Raw genomic sequence first — 20,536 nt, 5'->3', positions numbered from 1 at the left:
ATGCTCAAAATTCTCCAAGCCAGGCTTTAGCAATACGTGAACCATGAACTCCCTGATGTTCAAGCTGGTTTTAGAAAAGGCAGAGGAACCAGAGATCAAATTGCCAACATCCGCTGGATCATGGAAAAAGCAAGAAAGTTTCAGAAAAATATCTATTTCTGCTTTATTGACTATGCCAAAGCCTTTGACTGTGTGGATCACAACAAACTGTGGAAAATTCAGAAAGAGATGGGAATACCAGACCACCTGACCTGCCTCTTGAGAAATCTGTATGCAGGCCAGGAAGCAACAGTTAGAACTGGACATGGAACAACAGACTGGTTCCAAATAGGAAAAGGAGTATGTCAAGGCTGTATATTGTCACCCTGCTTATTTAACTTCTATGCAGAGTACATCATGAGAAACGCTGGACTGGAAGAAACATAAGCTGGAATCAAGATTGCCGGGAGAAATATCAATAACCTCAGATATGCAGATGACACCACCCTTATGGCACAAAGTGAAGAGGAACTAAAAGCCTCTTGATGAAAGTGAAAGAGGAGAGTGAAAAAGTTGGCTTAAAGCTCAACATTCAGAAAACGAAGATCATGGCATCCAGTCCCATCACTTCATGGGAAATAGATGGGGAAACAGTGGAAACAGTGTCAGACTTTACTTTTTGGGGCTCCAAAATCACTGCAGATGGTGACTTCAGCCATGAAATTAAAAGACGCTTACTCCTTGGAAGGAAAGTTATGACCAACCTAGATAGTATATTCAAAAGCAAAGACATTACTTTGCCGACTAAGGTCCATCTAGTCAAGGCTATGGTTTTTCCAGCAGTCATGTATGGATGTGAGAGTTGGACTGTGAAGAAGGCTGAGCACCAAAGAATTGATGCTTTTGAACTGTGGTGTTGGAGAAGACTCTTGAGAGTCCCTTGGATTGTAAGGAGATCCAACCAGTCCATTCTGAAGGAGATCAGCCCTGGGATTTCTTTGGAAGGAATGATGCTAAAGCTGAAACTCCAGTACTTTGGCCACCTCGTGCGAACAGCTGACTCATTGGAAAAGACTGATGCTGGGAGGGATTGGGGGCAGGAGAAGAAGGGGATGACAAAGGATGAGATGGATGGATGGCATCACTGACTCAATGGATGCGAGTCTGAGTGAAATCCAGGATTTGGTGATGGACAGGGAGGCCTGGCATGCTGCGATTCATGGGGTCGCAGAGTTGGACATGACTGAGCGACTGAACTGAACTGAGTGGTCCAGTTTCCCTGCTGGCTCAGCTGGGAAAGGATCTGCCTGCAATGTGGGAGATCCAGGTTTGTTCCCTGGGTAGGGAAGATCCCCTGGAGAAGGGAATGGCAACCCACTCCAGTATTCTTGCCTAGAAAATTCCATGGACAAAGGAGCCTGGCAGGCTATAGTCCATGGGGTCACAAAGAGTCAGACATGACTGAGTGACTAACACTTTAACTATCCCTAGCGGTCCAGTGGTTAAGATTCTGAGCTCCCATTGCTGGCAGCCTCAGTTTGATCCTTGGTCAGGGAACTAGATCCTGCATGCCACAAGTAAAGATCCCACAAGCTGCAAATAAGACCTGGCACCGCCAAATAAATAAATATCTTTAAAATAAATAAATCTAAATTAATTAAAAGTAAGTAAAATTGAAAATCCAGACCCTCAGTTGTGGCCTATTTAAAATGCCCAAAAGCTACAGGTGGCAGCGGCTGCCATACTGACCACACAAGTATGGACCATTTCTACCATCACTGGAAGTTCTGCTGGACAGCACTTGACTCAAGTCCACCATCCCTGTGATATCCTTTCTTCTTCCTGAGGGAACCAGCAAGGAGTCTTCCCCTTTACCTGTCTTTGTTCACTTGGACATCAAATCCTCTCCCAATTACTCCCATTCAGGTAGCCTCTTTCTCTCTAATCTGTTATAAAATTCTTTCTGCTTTTAACCTTACTCAGTGACCACGGGAAAATATATTTCTCTGAGTCCCTCACTTTGAGTCTGTCTCTCTACTCCTCTTTTCTTTTTAGCCTCCAGTCCTTTCCCATCTATATAGAAATAGACTTCTCACCCATAGAAAAATACAGAGAGATATTTGAATTGAAATTATATGTGCAAGACAGGACCATTAATGCTCAGAATTCTCCTTCAACATCCCCACAAAGTTCTTCTACTTGCTCAGTTTATCTCCTAAACCTACCTTTTATTAAAGTGAAAGTGAAGTCGTTCAGTCGTGTCCCACTCTTTGTGACCCCATGGACTGTAGCCCACCAGGCTCCTCCATTCATTTTCCAGGCAAGAGTACTGGAGTGGGTTGCCATTTCCTTCTCCAGGGGATCTTCCCAACCCAGGGATCAAACCCAGGTCTCCGGCATTGCAGGCAGAGACTTTTACCATCTGAGCCACCAGGGAAGCCTCCAATTTTTATTAATGGGCACATTAAATATACTAGCCCTTGTTTTCCTGGGTTTGGAAAATTACCAGCACTTCTACTGAAATCGTGTTATTTGATACCGTTTTGGTGTAGGCATTCAGAACATGGTTACAGTGGAGACACAGGAGTGGGTGGAATGGACCGATTGCTGGAACAGCAAATCCAGCACTGTCCCCGGGAACACAAGTTCTGAGTCATGGATCTCTCATATCTCTCAAACACAATTCATGTGCTCCTATAAGGCCAACTGAACATTACATCTTGGCTGAAAATATGGAGTATTAGAAGAAACATCTGCTTTAAATGCTTCGATAAATAATGCCCTAAGGTTCTACCTTAAGGAACTAGGAAAAGAAAGGCACCGTAAAGCCAAAGCAAGCAGAAAAAAAGAAAATAATTGTTAAGGGCAGAAATCAATGAGAGAGAAAACTGACAGGCAACAGAGACAATTAACAAACTCAAAAGCTGGTGCTTTGGGGGAAAGAAATCAATACAATTGACAAACGTCTAGCTAGACAGAGAACTTTGGACACGTCTTCGCCTCGTCTTCATTTCTGGCGGTGGCTGCCTATTTGTGCTATTCAGGATCTGATGGCGGCTACCTTCACTCATCTCTACTTCCGTCAGCACACAGGCTTCTTCCTGTGGGCTTCCTCTCTGCCATCACATCTTTCTCTCCAATCACCAGACTTAGGACCCATCCCAATCCTTCTCTTTGCTTGACAGCAACCACTAAGATCCTATTTCCAAGTAAGATCACATTCAGGTCCTGAGGCGTACGACCGTAGCTCTCCAGGGGACACAGTTCAAATCATGACCCCACAATCACAGTGGAGATGTGAATATACTTGTTCCCATCAAAGGCTTGGAGAAGGGAATGGCAACCGACTCCAGTATTCTTGCCTGGAAAACCCCATGGACAGAAGAGCCTGGAGGGCTACGGTCCATGGGGTTGCATAGAGTCAGACATGACTGAGTGACCCACTTTCACTTTTGTCAAAAGTCTCCTAGTGCCCTGACAGAGACGCTACTCAAAGCTGATGATCAGAGGGACAAATACCCTTCTCCCTTCTTTAGGCTTCTAATCCCCAGCTGGTACCTGTGCTATGCTAAGTCACTCAGTCGTGTCTGAGTCTTTGTGACCCCATGGAGCATAGCCCGCCAGGCTCCTCTGTCTATGGGATTTTCCAGGCAAGAAGACTGGAGTGGGTTGCCATGCCCTCCTCCAGGGGATTTTCCCGACCCAGTGATAGAACCTATATCTTTTACGTCTCCTGCACTGGTAGGTGGGTTTTTTACCACTAGTGCCAGCTGTGAATCTCCAGCTGGTACTTACTGTTGGCCAAACACAGATGAGAGTTGTGTGTGTGTGGGGGGGGGGGGCGGTGGCGGGAGGGAGGTGGGGAGAAACACAGCCGGGAGGGTCCCCTGCAGAGGCCACTGCTCGTGGTACAGAGCAGAGCAGCAGGGGAGCAGGAGACAGGACCCAAAGACAGTGGACCATGGTCTGACTCATTACTTTAGGGGGAAGTCTGGGCAGGAAGGCATGCTGGATCAAGGTGGTTAAGAGTATCTGCAAGGTGTCTTTGCCTTGACTCTAGTTCTGACCCAATAGGAGAGTGAAGGCCAATGGGAGCTGCTACAGACCCTATATTCAATCAGATTCTTGGGGAAGGTTTTCTTGTACCTGTGCTCCCTAGGCAGGGTGTGTACTCACCCCCAGAATTCCCCCAGGGTACACTTGGTACACCTCTTCCAGGATCATCATTTGGGGAGGAAACTTCCAATGAGAAGACCTTGATTTTTCCTCTCTTAAATAGGTATTGTGACATACATATGTAGATGGTGTCACTTTCCTATTAAAATACTATGAACTTTTTCTTTTTCACTGCTATATCCCTCATACTTAGGGCCAAGCTTGAGACCTAGTAGGTGTCCAGTGAATCTCTGCAGAGTGAAGGAAGGAATGAATGTTCTTGAGGAGCAGAACGCAGAATCCCCTGGGTTATCAGAATGAAATGAGAGGTGGTAGGGAAGCTCCTCTGGCACACAGTCTGCCTTGAGCTCCTCCTGTCTAGGTTCTGGGGGATGAGGGCCATGGCACCCACCTGTAAGAGCACTGGGGCGAGAAGCCCTGACTTAGGCTGGCCGGCCCACACTGCCAGGTAATGGACCCACATGAGCCCCCACAGGCCTCCCCCAGGTGGTCTTCCCACCAGAGGCTGCTGGTATCCTTCATCCCAACCCCCAATACACCCTTGACCCCCATAACTCCAGCCCTCATGCTGACTGCAGCCCCCTCCCTGAGGGGTCTCCTGCTTCTCTGGCACATCGACTGGCCCCTTCCCCTCTTCCTCTTGGCTTCCGCTGTCTCCTGAATAGGCTGTGAGCTGAGCTGTTCTAAGTCCCTGTTCCACGGGGAAAGACACACTGTAGTTGTTTCCAGAATCTTAGGAGGTCCACACGGCGTGCACTTTGAGGCCCTGCTAGCCTGGGTTAGATCTTAAGCTGATGGGGAGTCACTGTGTTCTGTCTGTAAAGTGGGGGTGCTTCCTGTGACAGAGCTGTTGTGAGGAAGGGACTTCCCCAAGTATCTGACTGAATACAGGGTCTTTAGCAGCTCCCACCGGCCTTCACTCTCCTATTAGGTCAGAACTAGAATCAAGGCAAAGACACCTTGCAGATACTCTGAATGCAGATACTCAGAATGCACTGCAAGACGGTAGCACCACACCTGGGACTTGCTCACAGTGGGGCTGGTTGTTCAGTCTCTCAGTCATGTCCGACTCTTTGCAACCCCATGGACTGCAGCACGCCAGGCTTCCCTGTTCACCACCAACTCCTGGAGTTTGCTCAAACTCATGTCCACTGAGTCAGTGATGCCATCTCCTCTGCCGTCCCCTTCTCCTCCTGCCTTCAATCCTTCCCAGCAACAGGGTCTTTTCTAATAAGTCAGCTCTTCATATCAGGTGGCTGAAGTATGGGAGCTGGCAGTCCTCAAATCCTGACACTCCATCCACAAATAGGAGGGGGGTCCAGTTCCCCTTCCTTTGCATGTGGGCTGTCTCAGTGACCTGCCTCCGGGACTCAGAAGGATGCTGCTTGACGTATGAGGCTAGGTCATGGAAGGAGGGATGCTATCGCTGTTTCTATCATCTGTCTGTCTGTCTCTATCTCTGGATCTCTGTGTCTGTCTCTATCTCTTTGTCTGTCTGTATCTCTGGCTCTCTGTTTCTATCTCTGGCTCTGTCTCTGTCTCTCTCTGGCTCTATCTCTCTGTTTCTCTCTGGCTCTGTCTCTCTCTGTCCCTCTCGATCCTCTCTGCCTCTGTCCCTCTCGATCCTCTCTGCCTCTGTCCCTCTCGATCCTCTCTGCCTCTGTCCCAGTCCTTTTGGAGCCAGTCACCACGCTGAGGGGCAGCTCAGTCCCATGGAGGGGCCGTCTGGGACTGTTCTGATCAGCACCTCACCTGAGCCTGATCTGACACCAGCAGCCAGACAAGCGGGTGGACACACCTTCTAGATGGTTCCAGCCCCACCCAGTCCCCTTTCACCCTCAGGAAAGACCTCTAGGGATTTCTGCCCGATGAGCTGGCTCCCACCTGGGGACCACGAGAGAGACGCAAGGATGACTACTGTTGGTTGAGGTCACTCGGTTTGGGCGGCTCATTATGTGGCAACAGAAACGCTCAAAGTTTGAAGGGGCTGGAGAGGGGTGGCAGGGAAACTGTGACTATAAGTTCACCACCCACCACCTTTCAGACCCCAAGTACCCCAAAGCTGGTAGCTCTCCCAAGTGAGAGAGGTGAGGTTCCAGTGACCTACTTACGGAGCAGGGGAGCTGGAAGGGCTTGGCGGGCGTGGTGAAGCTGGCGGTGTGGATGGGGTCCGAGTACAGCCCATTGTTCCACTGAGCCAGCAGTGCGTCCCGGTACACATTCACCCCCGCGGCCTGCAGTGCCTCCTCTATCGCGCCCTCCACTGCGCAGTCGTTGATGCAGGTGATGATGGATGTGGGCGGGTGCTGTACCAGGTGGATGCAGGAGCCCCTGACCCCCAGGTTCAAGAGGGTCTCCACAGTGGTGTATGTGTCAATTGAGTTCCCATAGATGATGACGTTCCCTAGAAAAGGGGGCAAATTGCTAAGATACATAGCTTAAAAAAACCCCAATAACCTTATTAGTCAAGCGCTAATAATGCTGAATTACTCCCTCCAACCCTCTCATTTTTTTTCAGCTGTGGGAAGCCAGTGGTGTTACCTAGCAACGGCAACCAAGATAATTTCGCAAAGAATGGACACACAACATCCCACAAAGTAGTCAAGTACTTTTAACACACAAGTAGGATATTCATTTATGTTCCTATAATTTGAAAGTTGAAATTATGCTAAATGAAACGGTTGAGAATAAAACCTTTTATCTTGCTTTTGTCCTCTACTTGCTATACTTATTAAGGGGGAAAAATGGCAAAAGTTTGCAATAAATGCAAGTTTTTCTTGAGTCATGAAAAGGACAATGGTTAAAAGAAATAGTCGTGTGCATGATGGTGTGGATATTTTAATATTTAATTGTTGATTTCAAGGAAACTTTTTTTTGAGAACTAAAGACTAGAACATTGTGCTTTGCAACAGATAATTTTATAAAGATTCAAATCCTAAGTTTTACAATTTAATGTGTTAAGACCTAGCGAGAGATTGATGGGTATTCTTTTGGTGAGGAAAAATAAAATCATAAAATAATCTTGAAAGATTTCTATTGTGTGAGAGCATTTTCACGATACAATTTATTTATATTTCTTAAAAATATTACAGAAGTAATTACATATGCTCTTCTGATAATGATATAAATTTTAAGACCAATGATCCTATTATATGAGTGAAATGTATTATGTCCTATTCTATGCTATTTTTGACATGGAATTGGCATTATTACCCCTTCACAAAGAAAGAAACTGCTGTGGACTCACATTTCAGGCAAGCTGTAACAATTTTATCACTAAACTTTATCTCTCTTTTTCTTTCTGTTTGTGAAATGATATGAAAAGGAATTTTAAGAGACAAAATAAATGGCAAGTGTATTTACTCAATTTTGTGGAATAAATTATGCAAAAATCAAACTGAAAGGAGGTATAATGGCTTATCTTACTTGCCTAGAAGAAAAGGAACTTGCCTAGAAGAAAAGGAACTGGAATCGCTTTCAGGCGTTTTTTGGAGCTTCAGAGCTTCTACAAAGTCCTCGCCTACTTCCTTTTCTCAAACACGGATGGCCAATGGGGAAAGAAGCCAGGGGCAGGGCCCCTCCTCCCCGCCTTCCCTAGGACATTCTGATCTGGGGGCTCTGATTGCCTCCCTGTTCAGACTCACTAGTAAGCTGCATTTTCCTTGGCTGAAAGAGCCAATATTTTGTTTAAATTATTGAGGTACCCACCTGCTGCAAAACGTGGCTCCTAGAGGTCTGACAAAACAAAGAAGTAGCCCACCAGGAGAGCCAAAACTTGAACCTCACATTGTCCAAATTTGAGGGCCTCTGTCCCTTCTTTCAAATATGCATGTGAAAACAACGTTCATTTTCCGTGTAACAGGTTAAGCGTTTAGGCCTCATGCAACTCAGAGTTTCATTATTTTTCCAGTTTCTCCTTTATGTGGGCTTTTAGCAACTATTCTGCTTTTTCATTACAGGCTCATAGAAGCCCCAGCAATGCCAGGCTGCTGGGGTCATCAAAGGGTTGTATGTTTAGCCAGGGTTGCCCACAGATTGTAGGCAGTTGGAGAGTCTGAGGACTTCAAAAGATAATACGTTTCATGAAACCTCTTGTATTTAAATTAGATCTCTCTCTCTCTCTCGCTCTCTCTCTCTCTCTCTCTCTCTCTCTATATATATATATATATATATATATATATATATGCTAACTTCTAAGTAGTTATTTTTTAGTTTGTCTTTTAATGTAATTTGAAACACCTCCCCCAAACATGAGACTTTGGTTATTGTAACTGTCAGCTATTGTCACAATAATGCTGTGTAACAAGCTACCCTCAAACTCAATGCCAAAGGAACAATAAGCCTGTGGCAGGTCAGCTCACAGGTCTGCAGGCTGACAAATGTTGGCTGCTATGGCTCCAAGCTATGGTTGGTGTCAAGTCAGTACCACCATGCTTCTCTCAGCCTCTTTGGACCAATAGCAACCTGAGGCATATTCTCTTTTGGGAGCTGTGCAGGAGGGCAGGCATGACTGCTCAGGCACTTTCCAAGGCTCTCCTGGCAACAGCCACTAACGTTCCCTTGACCAAATCAAGTCAAGTGGCCAAACCCATGCCCAAGGGGGTGAAGCACACTCTTTCCACAGCAGAGATGTGTATGTGTGTGTATTCATTGAATAACATTCCAAAATCATAGTTACACTGGGCACTCTGTGTGTGCCTATGCCTATGTGAGACCTATGTGATGTCATCTAAAATTTTCATCTAAACATGTTTTACTGATCATTTATTTACATTGTCCCATCCCACAAAACAGAGTAGAATCCCATTATAATTTTCTACTACCTAAATAACAAGTCACAGGTCAAACCACATCCCTCCATGAATATCACAAAACGCGATGTTATGAAGTCAGCCTGTTATTCTTTGCCGGTTCAGTGCTTCAGCTTTTAAGCATTCCTACTCCAGGGTGGGAGGCGGGGAGGGGACTATTCTTTCCGTTATCTTTGTGCAGTTGTGACTTATTTCTGTATCATTTCCAACTTTTACTTTGCAAAAAAATTTTAGATTCAATTCCTATTTATCTCACGACTCTGATATACCAGGCCCAAAGGTAGACATTTTTAATACACAAGCCTGTATTATTATTACTATCAGTAACAATAACAGAATTGTTATCAATAACATTGGCTTCAGGCAAACGCCTGTAACTTTTTCATAAGCGAAAAGTAAAAATATAAGTATGAAGACAATTCATAGGAGAAGCAAAGGCTTATATTTTGGGGAATCCCCAGGAAAAAAATCCAGCAGTAAAGAGTTTGATTGTTAATGTATTCATTTCAGGACAAATCAATCTAGGTAAAAAATATTACTGTTTGTATTTATCAGAATAATTTTACTTGCATGGATGAGGACTTGCATGGATTGCAATTGCAATTTTACTTGCATGGAACTAGAACTTTTTAAAAACTACTTATTTCTTTTTCCTTTTTTTAGCCATGCCACATGGCTTGTAGGCTCTTAGTTCCCTGACAAAGGATTGAACCTACACTCCTTGCAGTGGAAAACGAGGAGTCCCAACACAGGACCACCAGGGAAATCCTGGAACCAGGGCTCTTAAAGCCCCCTGGGCTGGGCTGTGGCTGTGGTCGTGTCTGGGCCCCAGTAGAGGATCTGGCCTCCAGCCAGGTGAGGCTTCCAAGGATCAAAGATTTTCTCTACCTGCCTTCCTTGCATCACTTCCCCAGTGATGGGTGGACTTCAGGCTCACCCGGCCCACCTTGGGGCTCCACACAGAGCCTCTCTATAACAGGTAGGACAATATGCTTCCTGGCCAGATGCACGGAAGAGTGTTTAGGCTTTATCAGCTTGCTGACCCGAGACTAAGCATTCCTTCTGGGTCCTCTCAATGTTTACTGCAGGACACCCTCACTCTGGCCAGGTTTTCCTACTGTGCACTTCTACCTGCTGTGCACTACGGAGTTGGCACCACAAGAAAGACTGAACCAAAAATAAAAATAAAAAAGAAAGACTGAACCAGCTACAGGATGGATTGTATACTTGAGATCTGTAAGACAGAAACTTGTTAGATCTGGCTACTGGGTTTCTCTTCCAGCCCACAAAATCCTACCCAGTTCTAAATGTAACCCAAATTGTGTGTGCCTCCAACACAACAGTATAGAGTAACACCCCTAGTGTGTTGGTTCTCACTTAAACCCAGGACCAAGGATATTTTCCAGGGAGGTGAGCCCCTTGTGTGACTACCGTACTGCGGACTGTTGGGTGGATCTGGGGCTGAATCAGGGAGGACAGATAGAGGGGGAAACAACTGGAGAAAGAAAGGCGGGGGGGAGTGAAATAGATTTTATCATCTCTGGCTGAGTTAGAAGCAAGAAAGGGTTTAAAAGTAGGTGAATGAGGGACTTGCCTGGAAGTTCACTGGTTACGACTCTGTTATATAGCAGGGGGCGCAGGTTCTATGCCTGGTGGAGGAAATCATGCTGCATGCATGCATGCGTGCTAAGTCTCTTCAGTCGTGTTCGACTCTTTGCGACTCTGCGGACTCCTCTGTCCATGAGATTCTCCAGGCAAGAATACTGGAGTGGGTTGCCATGCCACCCTCCAGGGGATCTTTCTGATCCAGGGATCGAACCCATGTCTTTTACGCCTCCTGCATTGGCAGGCAGGTCCTTTACCACTAGCGCCACCTGGGAAGCCCTCATGCCTCATTGGCGCGGCCAAATAAAGAAACAAATAAATGTAGGTGAAAGAAAGTGGTTGTGGGGTGGGAGGGGGGCTGGGGAAACTGGGCCATAAATAACAGCAGTGAAAATGGCTTTGTAAGGGCAATAGAGTCTGCCAGTGTGTCCGAGCCTGAGAGGGCCAGGTGGGGTGGCTGGGGTCCCCCTGGTACAAAACACCCTGATGGCTGTTGGGGTGGTGTGGGAAGCAGCCCCAGGGTATGTGGTACCCCCAGCATCTGTCATCTACAGCGGGCTTCAGAGATCAGACAACTCCAGGTCATTAAAGATTCATCCAGCTCATGTAGTTCTACTACTTCGGTGCTGTGTAACTCACAGTGTTTGCAAATATTTAGAAGGAGATGCATTCGTGTATGTTCTTTGGAAGTGCCCCTGCATGTATGGAAGAAATAGAGTGGAAAAGCTTAGGATGTCCCCCTGGATATCAGTTGTATGCTAAGATATCTGCTCATTGTCTTCTTTGCAGCTCAATTTATTGAATAGATAAGAAACAGCCAGTCTTTGCACTTGATTTGATGGCTGACAGAGGAGAAATGGCAGGCGGTCCTACTTGGAAATGGCAAATGGTAACCGATGGTTAGAACAGACTGGGTTGATTTTCAAGGAAGGGTGATGGAATAGAACTGTAGCAGTTTTCATGGGAGGCTGATCTCTGTTGTCCATTTTAGGGGATAAATTATGCATTAGGGAGATTACAGAGCTGAATCAGGAGGCGGGGTAAAGGGGACAGAGGGGTAGTAAAAAAAAAAGAAAGAAAGAAAGAAAGAAAGACAACCTTGGAAAGCCCCTGTAATTATAGTTGGCTGGAAACACCACCCAGTCTCTCTCTCATGCCCACCTGCAGCGACCTTTGGGACCGAATGTGCAAGGGAGCTTCCAAAGGTAAGAGGGACTTCCCGCAGCAGTGACAGCCCAGCTGAAGAGGAGCAGGAGACATGGTGAGTCCTATCACCACTCCAATGAGCTGTCGCTTCTCCACCTGAGGCTGAAAAAGCACTAAGACCTGCTGTTTGAAATGTTGCCATGAATGGAGAGGCGATGTTTTTGCTACTCTCTTGTTTGATGCTATAAATGAACACACGAGCAACTCTGATTGTGTGACCAGCAAAACAAGGCAAATACACCCAAGATACAGAGATGGGAGGATTCTCCAGGAAGAAAATCATCCCCTGGAAAGAAGAACAGGGAAGGAATTTCTGATCCGACATTCTGGCCAGGAAATCACCTCTTGAGAGGATAGGAAATAAATTTAGGAATTATGCACACAAACATTAATAAGAATTTTTCTTTGTAGTAAATGCATTTTTAAGACCAGAGGAAACAAGAGTTATACATTAATTTCTGTACTTTAAATGACTTCTATGCATGTATATTTACATATTCCATTGTATTTTGATGAAGAATTATAATTCCTTTTCCACATCAAAAGAAACAGAATGATTATGACCAGAACAGACCCAGGAGAAAAGTTTAATTATGCTCTCTAGAAAACTGAGCACAGAGAGGTTAAGTGACAAGCTCCAGGTCACACAGCCGTAGATGGTTCAGCAGGATTCAGACCTGCCAGGTCTGATTTGAGAACCAGGAGGGCATGGCAACCCACTCCAGCATTCTTGCCTGGAGAATCCCATGGACAGAGAAGTCTGGCAGGTTATAGTCTGTGGGGTCGCAAAGAGTCAGACACAACTGAAGCGAATTAGCATACACGCATGCTCATACCACTACACTATATTTGCAGATGGATATAAAACTTGTTCTAAATATATATATATATATATATATATATATATATATATATATATATATGACTACTGTGGTGTTGGAGAAGACTCTTGAGGGTCCCTTGGACTGCAAGGAGATCAAACCAGTCTATCCTGAAGGAAATTAGTCCTGAATATTCACTGGAAGGACTGATGCTGAAGCTGAAACTCCAACACTTTGGCCACCTGATGTGACGGACTGACCCATTGGAAAAGACCCTGATGCTGGGAAAGACTGAAGGCGGGAGAAGAAGGAGATGACAGAAGATGAGATGGTTGGATGGCGTCACTAACTCGATGGACATGAGTTTGAGCAAGCTCCGGGAGTTGGTGATGGACAGGGAAACTTGGTGTGCTACAGTCCATGGGGTTGCAAAGAATCGGACATGACTAAGCGACTGAACTGAACTGATATAACACATTCCTAAAAAAAACCCTCTAATTGGCATTTTATCTGTATAATTAACTTTTGGAAATAACTAGATAATGAAAGAATTTTTATAGATATCAAATAATATTTATAAATTATGAAATAAACACTCATTTAAAAAACATTTTATGTCTGTGAATAGACCAGAGAATATAATTTTTATTTTTCATAAGTTAAAGAATAAGATTTCTATGACCCAAGCCTGACCTGTCCCATGTTGCTCTGCCAAATGAAAAAGGAAGAATATATTAGATATAGCATAACAAGGGCTTTGTTCAGTGATTCATGCACTGGAATTTTAATGTTATACTTTTCTTACAAACATGCTTTTAATAAGGCAGTAAACTGTATTTAGCTAAAGATGAAAATAATTGATCCATTTCGGGCCATTAAGGCGGTGGATTTTTTTGTACTTTACTTTCATCCTACTTTTCATTTTCATGGAAAGTACAGAGGTAATAGCAGTTGAATTTCAATTAGTTTCAATTAATGCCATAAACTGTTATAATGTATTAGGTTGCTGGGTTCTATCTGAACCCCCACCCCGCCAGCTAAACCCTCCGGGTTTTGTTTGCTGTTGAAAGCCAGTGATGTCAGCTCTTCTCCAGGATGCTGGAGCAGTTCTAATAGTTTAGGATAATTTACATCTATGAACCCATCCAACTCCAGAGCCCCTGAAATAATTTCCTTCAGACTGGACTCATTCCATCACAGAACAACTGTTTCTCCTTTGGAAGCAGAGGGAGGCATGATAAAACAGAGCCGGGGGTTGGAGGGGGGAGACTGGTGATACTTTGGGGGAGATGTTTGTGCATTTCCAAAGGGCAGAACTTCAGAGGAAAGCTAAATTCCTCTTAGTTAAAAAAAAAAAAAATCATTGTTTCTGCTACCTAGAATCCATCTATCCTTCTAGAACAATCCCTCCACCATCCTCAGAACAAGCCCCTGTTCTTGAGCCCCTGGGCTTCAAGTTGGGCCTGGACTGTCCCAGGATTCAGGCTGTGATTCTCGGGTAGACATTTGACTCAATCCCCACCCATGAGACACAGGAGATTTTTTTCTCAGGCTCTTGGCAGAAGCACCCTATCCTCAGTGCCCGGAACTCCTGATAAAAAGGAGAATTAGCACGAGGGAGCAAAAGCTAACTCTGATGAAAAACGTCCACATTCTTTCTGGCGTAATTAAGGACCGAGAGCTGACAGGCGGAGTGACGGTAATGGATGCAGGACAAAACTCTGCTCCTCCGTTTCATGGAGTGCCAACTTCTAGTTTCCTGTTTCAAATGCCATCGGCCCATCACTGATGTGGAAATGAGCGAGATGCGGTCTTGTGCCAAGAGGACCACCAAATGGATTAAAGGTGGCTGCTTCTAGCCCTTCCCCACCAGCATGGCGGCCTCCACCTCCAACCCCAATTCACCCTGCCGTGAGCGCCGGAGATGGGGGCTCCCCTTTCTGCAGGGCTCTTGTGTGCACAGCATCACCCTTGGGACCCCAACCTCTAAAAAGTAACCAGTTAAACCTGGACTTGGCTGGACACTGAAGTTCCCCCCTCACCCTTCCACTTTCCCATCTCATTGCTGCCCTTCATAGAGTCTGCCCGACCCAAGTTGTTGAGCCATGGGTTTTGGATACGTCAGACGTTCCCAGCCTCTCTCTTCCTTTGCTTATCCTTTAAGGCTGAGCCAAATCCTCCCTCCTTGGGGAAGCTGTCTCCAAACTTCACATTCTCCTGGGCTCCCATGAAGGCCATGGTGCCCCTCTACAACCAGACTGGTGCCTGGTGTACACGGATCCCTATCTTTTGTGTAGAGACCATGCTAGACTGCACCATCAGTAGGACGGCAGGGGCTGAGATGTACACCCGGGGAACCTTCGTGCACAGCAACAACCCCATCGCACAGCAGTAGTGGTGGTAACAATGCTAATGACAGCCTATATGACTGAACTCTTACCATGTAAGAGACATGACCCTGAGCTGGACATGAAATAGCTTATTAATCTTGTTTGCTCCTCACAGCAGCCCATGTGAGGAAGATATCTGGAATGGGACTAATTGAATTCATCTGAATAGGACTCTAATTATGGAAAAACAACAAAGAGAAAGAGCTTCCTCAAGGCAGGAGGTTAACGTTTTTCTTCCCAACTTCTCTTGCTGCTGCTGCTGCTAAGTCGCTTCAGTCGTGTCCGACTCTGTGCGACCCCATACACAGCAGCCCACCAGGCTCCCTCGTCCCTGGGATTCTCTAGGCAAGAACACTGGAGTGGGTTGCCATTTCCCTCTCCAATGCATGAAAGTGAAAAGTGAAAGTGAAGTCGCTCAGTCGTATCCGACTCTTAGCAACCCCATGGACTGCAACTTCTCTTAGAGTCCTCTGAAAAGGGTCACTAGCCTAAGTTGAATGAACTTGGCTGGATCGGTTTCTCAGATGCCTTCCAGAGCCTGGGCCGGGCCTCTGACTGTTTAGACAACCCACTTGGGAGATGCCCCAGGGGTATTGTTAAGCAATGGACTGGAAAGCAGCCTACTTTTAAGATAGGAAGCTAATGTCTACCAACTTCCTAACCGTTCATTCAGTAGACAAAAACAGGTATGAATGGGTTTTATGCAATGGCTAATGGGAGACATTCTTAAATCTTGCAAAATCATTTATTTCCCTTTAAGTGGGTACCAGAATGTCACCATCTTTGACCACTAGTTAAGGCAATGCAATAGCATGGATGCTCCTCCCCCATTTGAAAGCCAAGAACTTTTTTCTTTGGAATTTCTAAGTACTCTGCCATAAGCATTCAGAGTTAAGAACTTGCATTATAGAATATTGTACACCAGTACCCCTCATGAACACAGGCATAAAAATTCTTCTAAATATGTTAGCATTCTGATTCCAGGAATAAGGATATAGGAATTTTCATCTCGACCCAGTAAGAATTATTCCAAGATGCAAAGTTAGTTCAACACTCAAAAATCAATTAAGCTAACTCACCAAATTAATGGAGAAAGGAGAAAAAATTATTTATCACCTCAACAGATGCAGAAAAAAAGCATTTGATAAAATTCAGCACTTATCTGTGACTAAAACCTAGAAACATCTAAAAGGCATACTTTTCTTGAAAGTGAAGTGGGAACTTTTCCAGCTGAAATAGGAATGAGACGAGAAAGTCCACAATCACCATTCCTATTCAACCGGTGGTTACTGACAGGGCAATATGGCCAAGAGAAGGCTTAATAGGTCTACAGAGTAGAAGGAAACTAAAAAACCAAAAAAGCTTGCATTGCCACATGCAAAGGCCCTTTTCTTGGTCAAAAGATTCCTGAATCCTAACTCTCAAAACAGCCAACAGTTGTTTAAAATATTACATTATAACAGAACTGAGCACAGTCCTAAGACATAATCATATTTTGTATTAAACCACTGGTTTTTGTGTTTTCAGCAAGTTTAAGTTACATTTTGAGGTCTGGGCTTGATGAAATGGGTCCTTGGTGGCCCGACTATTAAATAATCTGACTGCAATGCAGGAAACCTGGGTTGATCCCCGGGTCGGAAGATCCCCGGAGAAGGGAATGGCTACCCACTCCAGTATTCTTGCCTAGAGAATTCCCATGGACAGAGGAGCCTGGCAGGCTATAGTCCATGGTGTCACAAAGAGTTGGATGTGACTGAGCGACTAAACAACAAAAACAACGATGTCACAGATTGTATGGATAAAGGCATGGTTCTGAACACTCTGATTCTCCTGTTTTCGTAAATAAAGTTTTATTGGAACACAGTCATGCCCATTCACTGACACATTGTCAGTGGCTGCTATCTTGCTACAGCAGCAGAGTTGGGTAGTTGTAAAAGAGACCATATGCCATGCAAAGTCTAAAATTTTTACTGTCTGGCCCTTTACGGTAAAAGTCACTTATTCCCTAAGTGTACTTAGGTCATAGGGCAGTGATTAAAGAACAACTAAAATACTGAAACAGGTTTAAATACATAAGATCCAAACTGAAAATAATACCAAGTGTTGATGCAAATATTAAAATACTTCATCAAGTTTCAATCTGGGTTCCCAGTATACAGCTATATATATGTAATTATATATATATATATGTGTATATATATGTATCTCCCACACCTGTCCAAAGGTTCCAGACCCAGTTGGTTTTATGGGTTATTCCTGTCTAATTTTTAGGTGATGCAAAGTATTTCTGACCCCAGAAAAATGTGGAAAGTTTCCCCAAAACATTTTGTGAGACTAGCATACCCTTGATTCCAGACCTTGACAAGTCAAGCATAAAAGAGAAAACAGGCCAATCTTATGTATATATTTTGATTCAAATAGCCAATAAATATTAAAAAATTGAATTCAGCAATGTATTGAATGTCCTTTGATATCTATTTTTTATTTTTAATGAAATAAGTGTAGGAACTTTAGAGTTAACCAAAAAGTTCCACTAAAAATTAGAAGAAAGTATATAATTTTAATATATTAATTATAATAACTAACATTAATTACAATGTGCTGTGCTAAGTTGCTCATTTGTGTCCAACTCTTTGCAACCCCATGGACTGTAGCCCATCAGGCTCCTCTGTCCACGGGATTTTCCAGGCAAGAGTACTAGAGTGGGTTGCCATGCCCTCCTCCAGGGGATCTTACCGACCCAGCGATCAAACCTGTGTCACTTACATCTCCTGCACCGGCAGGTGGGTTCTAATTGTTAGTCATAATAATTAACATTAATTATAATAACATGACAAAATTAGATTTAAATAAATACATTATAGATTAATATGTTTGACTGTATATATATGGATTCCCCATACTCCAGTCACGTAGTGATCCTTCTATCCCTGAACCAAATTGAAGGCTGGATTAGAAGACCAGCCCATTGCAGGTAGTTTATAACCTGACCGAGGCCCTGATCCTCTCTGTGCTTTCAGTAAAATGCAGAGGCTGTAGAAAGTCACCTCTAAAAGTGGACTCCCGGGTTTCAAGACAAACCGGCAGCGAGGCCCTGTTCTGGTTATTCTATTAGTTGAACAATTTCCATGAACCCAAGCAGGAGAGCGGAAGACACTTAAGATGACACTTCTGAGTGGCAGAGGCATTTGTACAAATGCTTTCCCCTCTCATTTGGATGCAGGAAGTGGCAGGCGACTCGACTGTGCGTGTCTGCGGGAACGACTGTGCGGGCAACCACGAGGGAGAACAATGGGTGGCGAGAGGAAAGAGCCCTTATGACTCAGACCTTTCTTTTTCTTCCGAGGTCTTTTCAGCCTCACAAAAGGAGACATATTTTCCATATAATTGCTAAACATGTTTGCTTATTAAATTATTCTTTAATTAGTTAATGATTTTAGCCATGCTTTGCTCTTCGGATATTCATTTCGTGTAATAAAATAATTATAGATAATTAAACTATCTCCAGCCCTTTTCTTTCCCCCAGCAAACATGCTGGGTATCCAAAAATGACAACAAGTTGTAAATTAATCTGGAAAACAAAGCATGACAGATGAATGATTTGGTTGGAATTAATTAGGCACTAATTATACACTGGAACTAGACGAAGAATAAGACTCATTATGGAAAGAAAACGCTGTTCTGAAAAGATGCACGGGAACCAGCATCCTTACCTTCGGTTGTGATGGAGTTGTTCTTGATCCAGGCCAGGGCCCTCAGGCAGTCCTCCTCATCATTGAGGGTGAAATGATTGCAGGGAATTGGGCCGGTGTACCGCCGCAGGCAGCTGTTTGAAACTTCTCTGTTGGTCGGATGGAGGCTAATATCCACCTCCGTCGGGCATGGGACCTGAGGTGCATTACAGAGGGATGCTTATTTCAGTGGTAACAGGTGAAGCGTTCAAACAGTAATTAATTCATTGACTGACTGATTCACATAAACAAAGCACACCTGTGCCTTTTTCCGTCTCCACATAGAATCAGGTTTTAATTTAAAAAACAACAAAACAAAACAAAAACCAGACGGGTGAAGTGGCCACTTGGAGCTAATTCTCAAAAGGAACTGCCCTGGTCATCTTGATGCTGCATAACAAATTATTCCAAAGCTCAGTCATGAGAAACCATTAGGAGGCTCCCAGGTTCTGGAGGTCAGCCATGCAGACAGGGCAAAGACGGGGCACAGTAGGTCTTTTCGGAGACCTCAGCTGGGAAGACCTGAAGGCTGCGGGTAGAGACTTGACGGCCAGGGGCTGGAATCACCTGGAGATGAACTCAAGCCTTTTTCTTTCCCCAAGAAGACAGGGAGGGTGTTTAAACAGATGACAAATCATTATCAGCCTGTGTCTAGAGGTTGGTCCCAGCTGGGGCAGGGGACATGATGCCACATGAACACCATGCGGCTTGAGCTTCCTCACAACTGGGTGGCTGGGTTCCAGGGTGCACGTCCTGGGAGAAGTCAGCAGTCCAGAGGGCTCACTGTCTTCTCTAACCTGGTCCTGGGGAGTCCAGCAGGGGCTCTCCTGCCAGGTTCAGTCACGGAGCTCATCATGAAGGTCTGGCCAGGGTCAAGGGAAGGGAAACCAGGATCCACCTGCTCCCGTAGGCGGGACGGGGTCATGGAAGAGTCTGTGGAGCTGCATTTGACGTGCCAATTTTTGGTAAAAACAAACAAACAAACAAACCTGCATGGAAGCAACTGTATCAGGGATTGAAAGTCAAGTACACAGAGTGTCGAGGCACCAAGTGAGGGAAGTGTACTACCACTTACTTGTGAAAATTAGTGGCTTCTGTCTCACTTTTTCACAGAAGCATGCCTCCCCAGCCTCGCCCTCTCTCCCTCTCTCCCTCTCTCCCACTTAGCGTAGAGCCCTTCCAGTATAATTCCTGTTCCCTGACTTTTGACACAGACACAAGTGAAGACGGAAGCTTTCCTCTGCCATAGCAAAAGGAACAGCCCCAACACGATCACGGATGCGGGCTGGCTCTGGTCCTCGTTGTCCAGGATGCTGTGATGAGCTGGATGGCCCGGACCCCCAGCCAGAGTGTTCAACCTTGACTCAGCTGCATCCAGTCACTGCCAGGGTAGTCTTGGGGTTCTGGTTGGCCAGATCTCATCTCTCAAGAAATGCCAGACACTTGGGTCTTTTTTTTTTTTGTGGACTCTTGATTTGTTCATTATTTTGGCTCAAATGAAAATCAAACAGACAGGCGCCGTCGTGGAAGCCAAGTTAAAGGGCAGAGTGAGACGGGTGTGCCCGGCTGCCCCCTTGCTGCCCTGTTGGGTAGCATTTGGCGGCCAGGTGGAGATTATGGGAGATGACGAGGCTGGAACCCACGGCGAAACACCCAGGCAGCCTGGCTTCTATCAGAGGAGCCGGCGTCCTGCGCACTTGTGGCCTGAGGCCTAAGGATGTGAGGCCAGACTCCTATAGCTACAGACGGTAAAGTGTTCACTGGCCGCAGAGACCAACACACGCTTCAGAAAGTCTCTTCCTCCCCGAGGACCACCA

General features: G+C 45.1%; 1 protein-coding gene across 1 annotated transcript in view; it reads right to left on the bottom strand.

Moving 5' to 3' along the window:
• The window catches only part of CFAP61 (cilia and flagella associated protein 61), a 250,124-nt gene that overhangs the window by 53,387 nt on the left and 176,201 nt on the right, over positions 1-20,536 (bottom strand). The window contains exons 21-22 of the mRNA XM_060397508.1: positions 18,702-18,880; positions 6,267-6,559 (exon numbers count right to left, since the gene is read on the bottom strand). Coding sequence (XP_060253491.1) covers positions 6,267-6,559; positions 18,702-18,880 — 472 coding nt within the window. The remainder of the gene's footprint in view (positions 1-6,266; positions 6,560-18,701; positions 18,881-20,536) is intronic.

Source organism: Ovis aries, chromosome 13 (genome assembly GCF_016772045.2).
Source record: "Ovis aries strain OAR_USU_Benz2616 breed Rambouillet chromosome 13, ARS-UI_Ramb_v3.0, whole genome shotgun sequence".
NCBI classification, from domain to species: domain Eukaryota; kingdom Metazoa; phylum Chordata; class Mammalia; order Artiodactyla; family Bovidae; genus Ovis; species Ovis aries.
The sequence above is the reverse complement of the archived record's forward strand: the minus strand, read 5'-3'. Positions and strand labels throughout refer to the sequence as shown.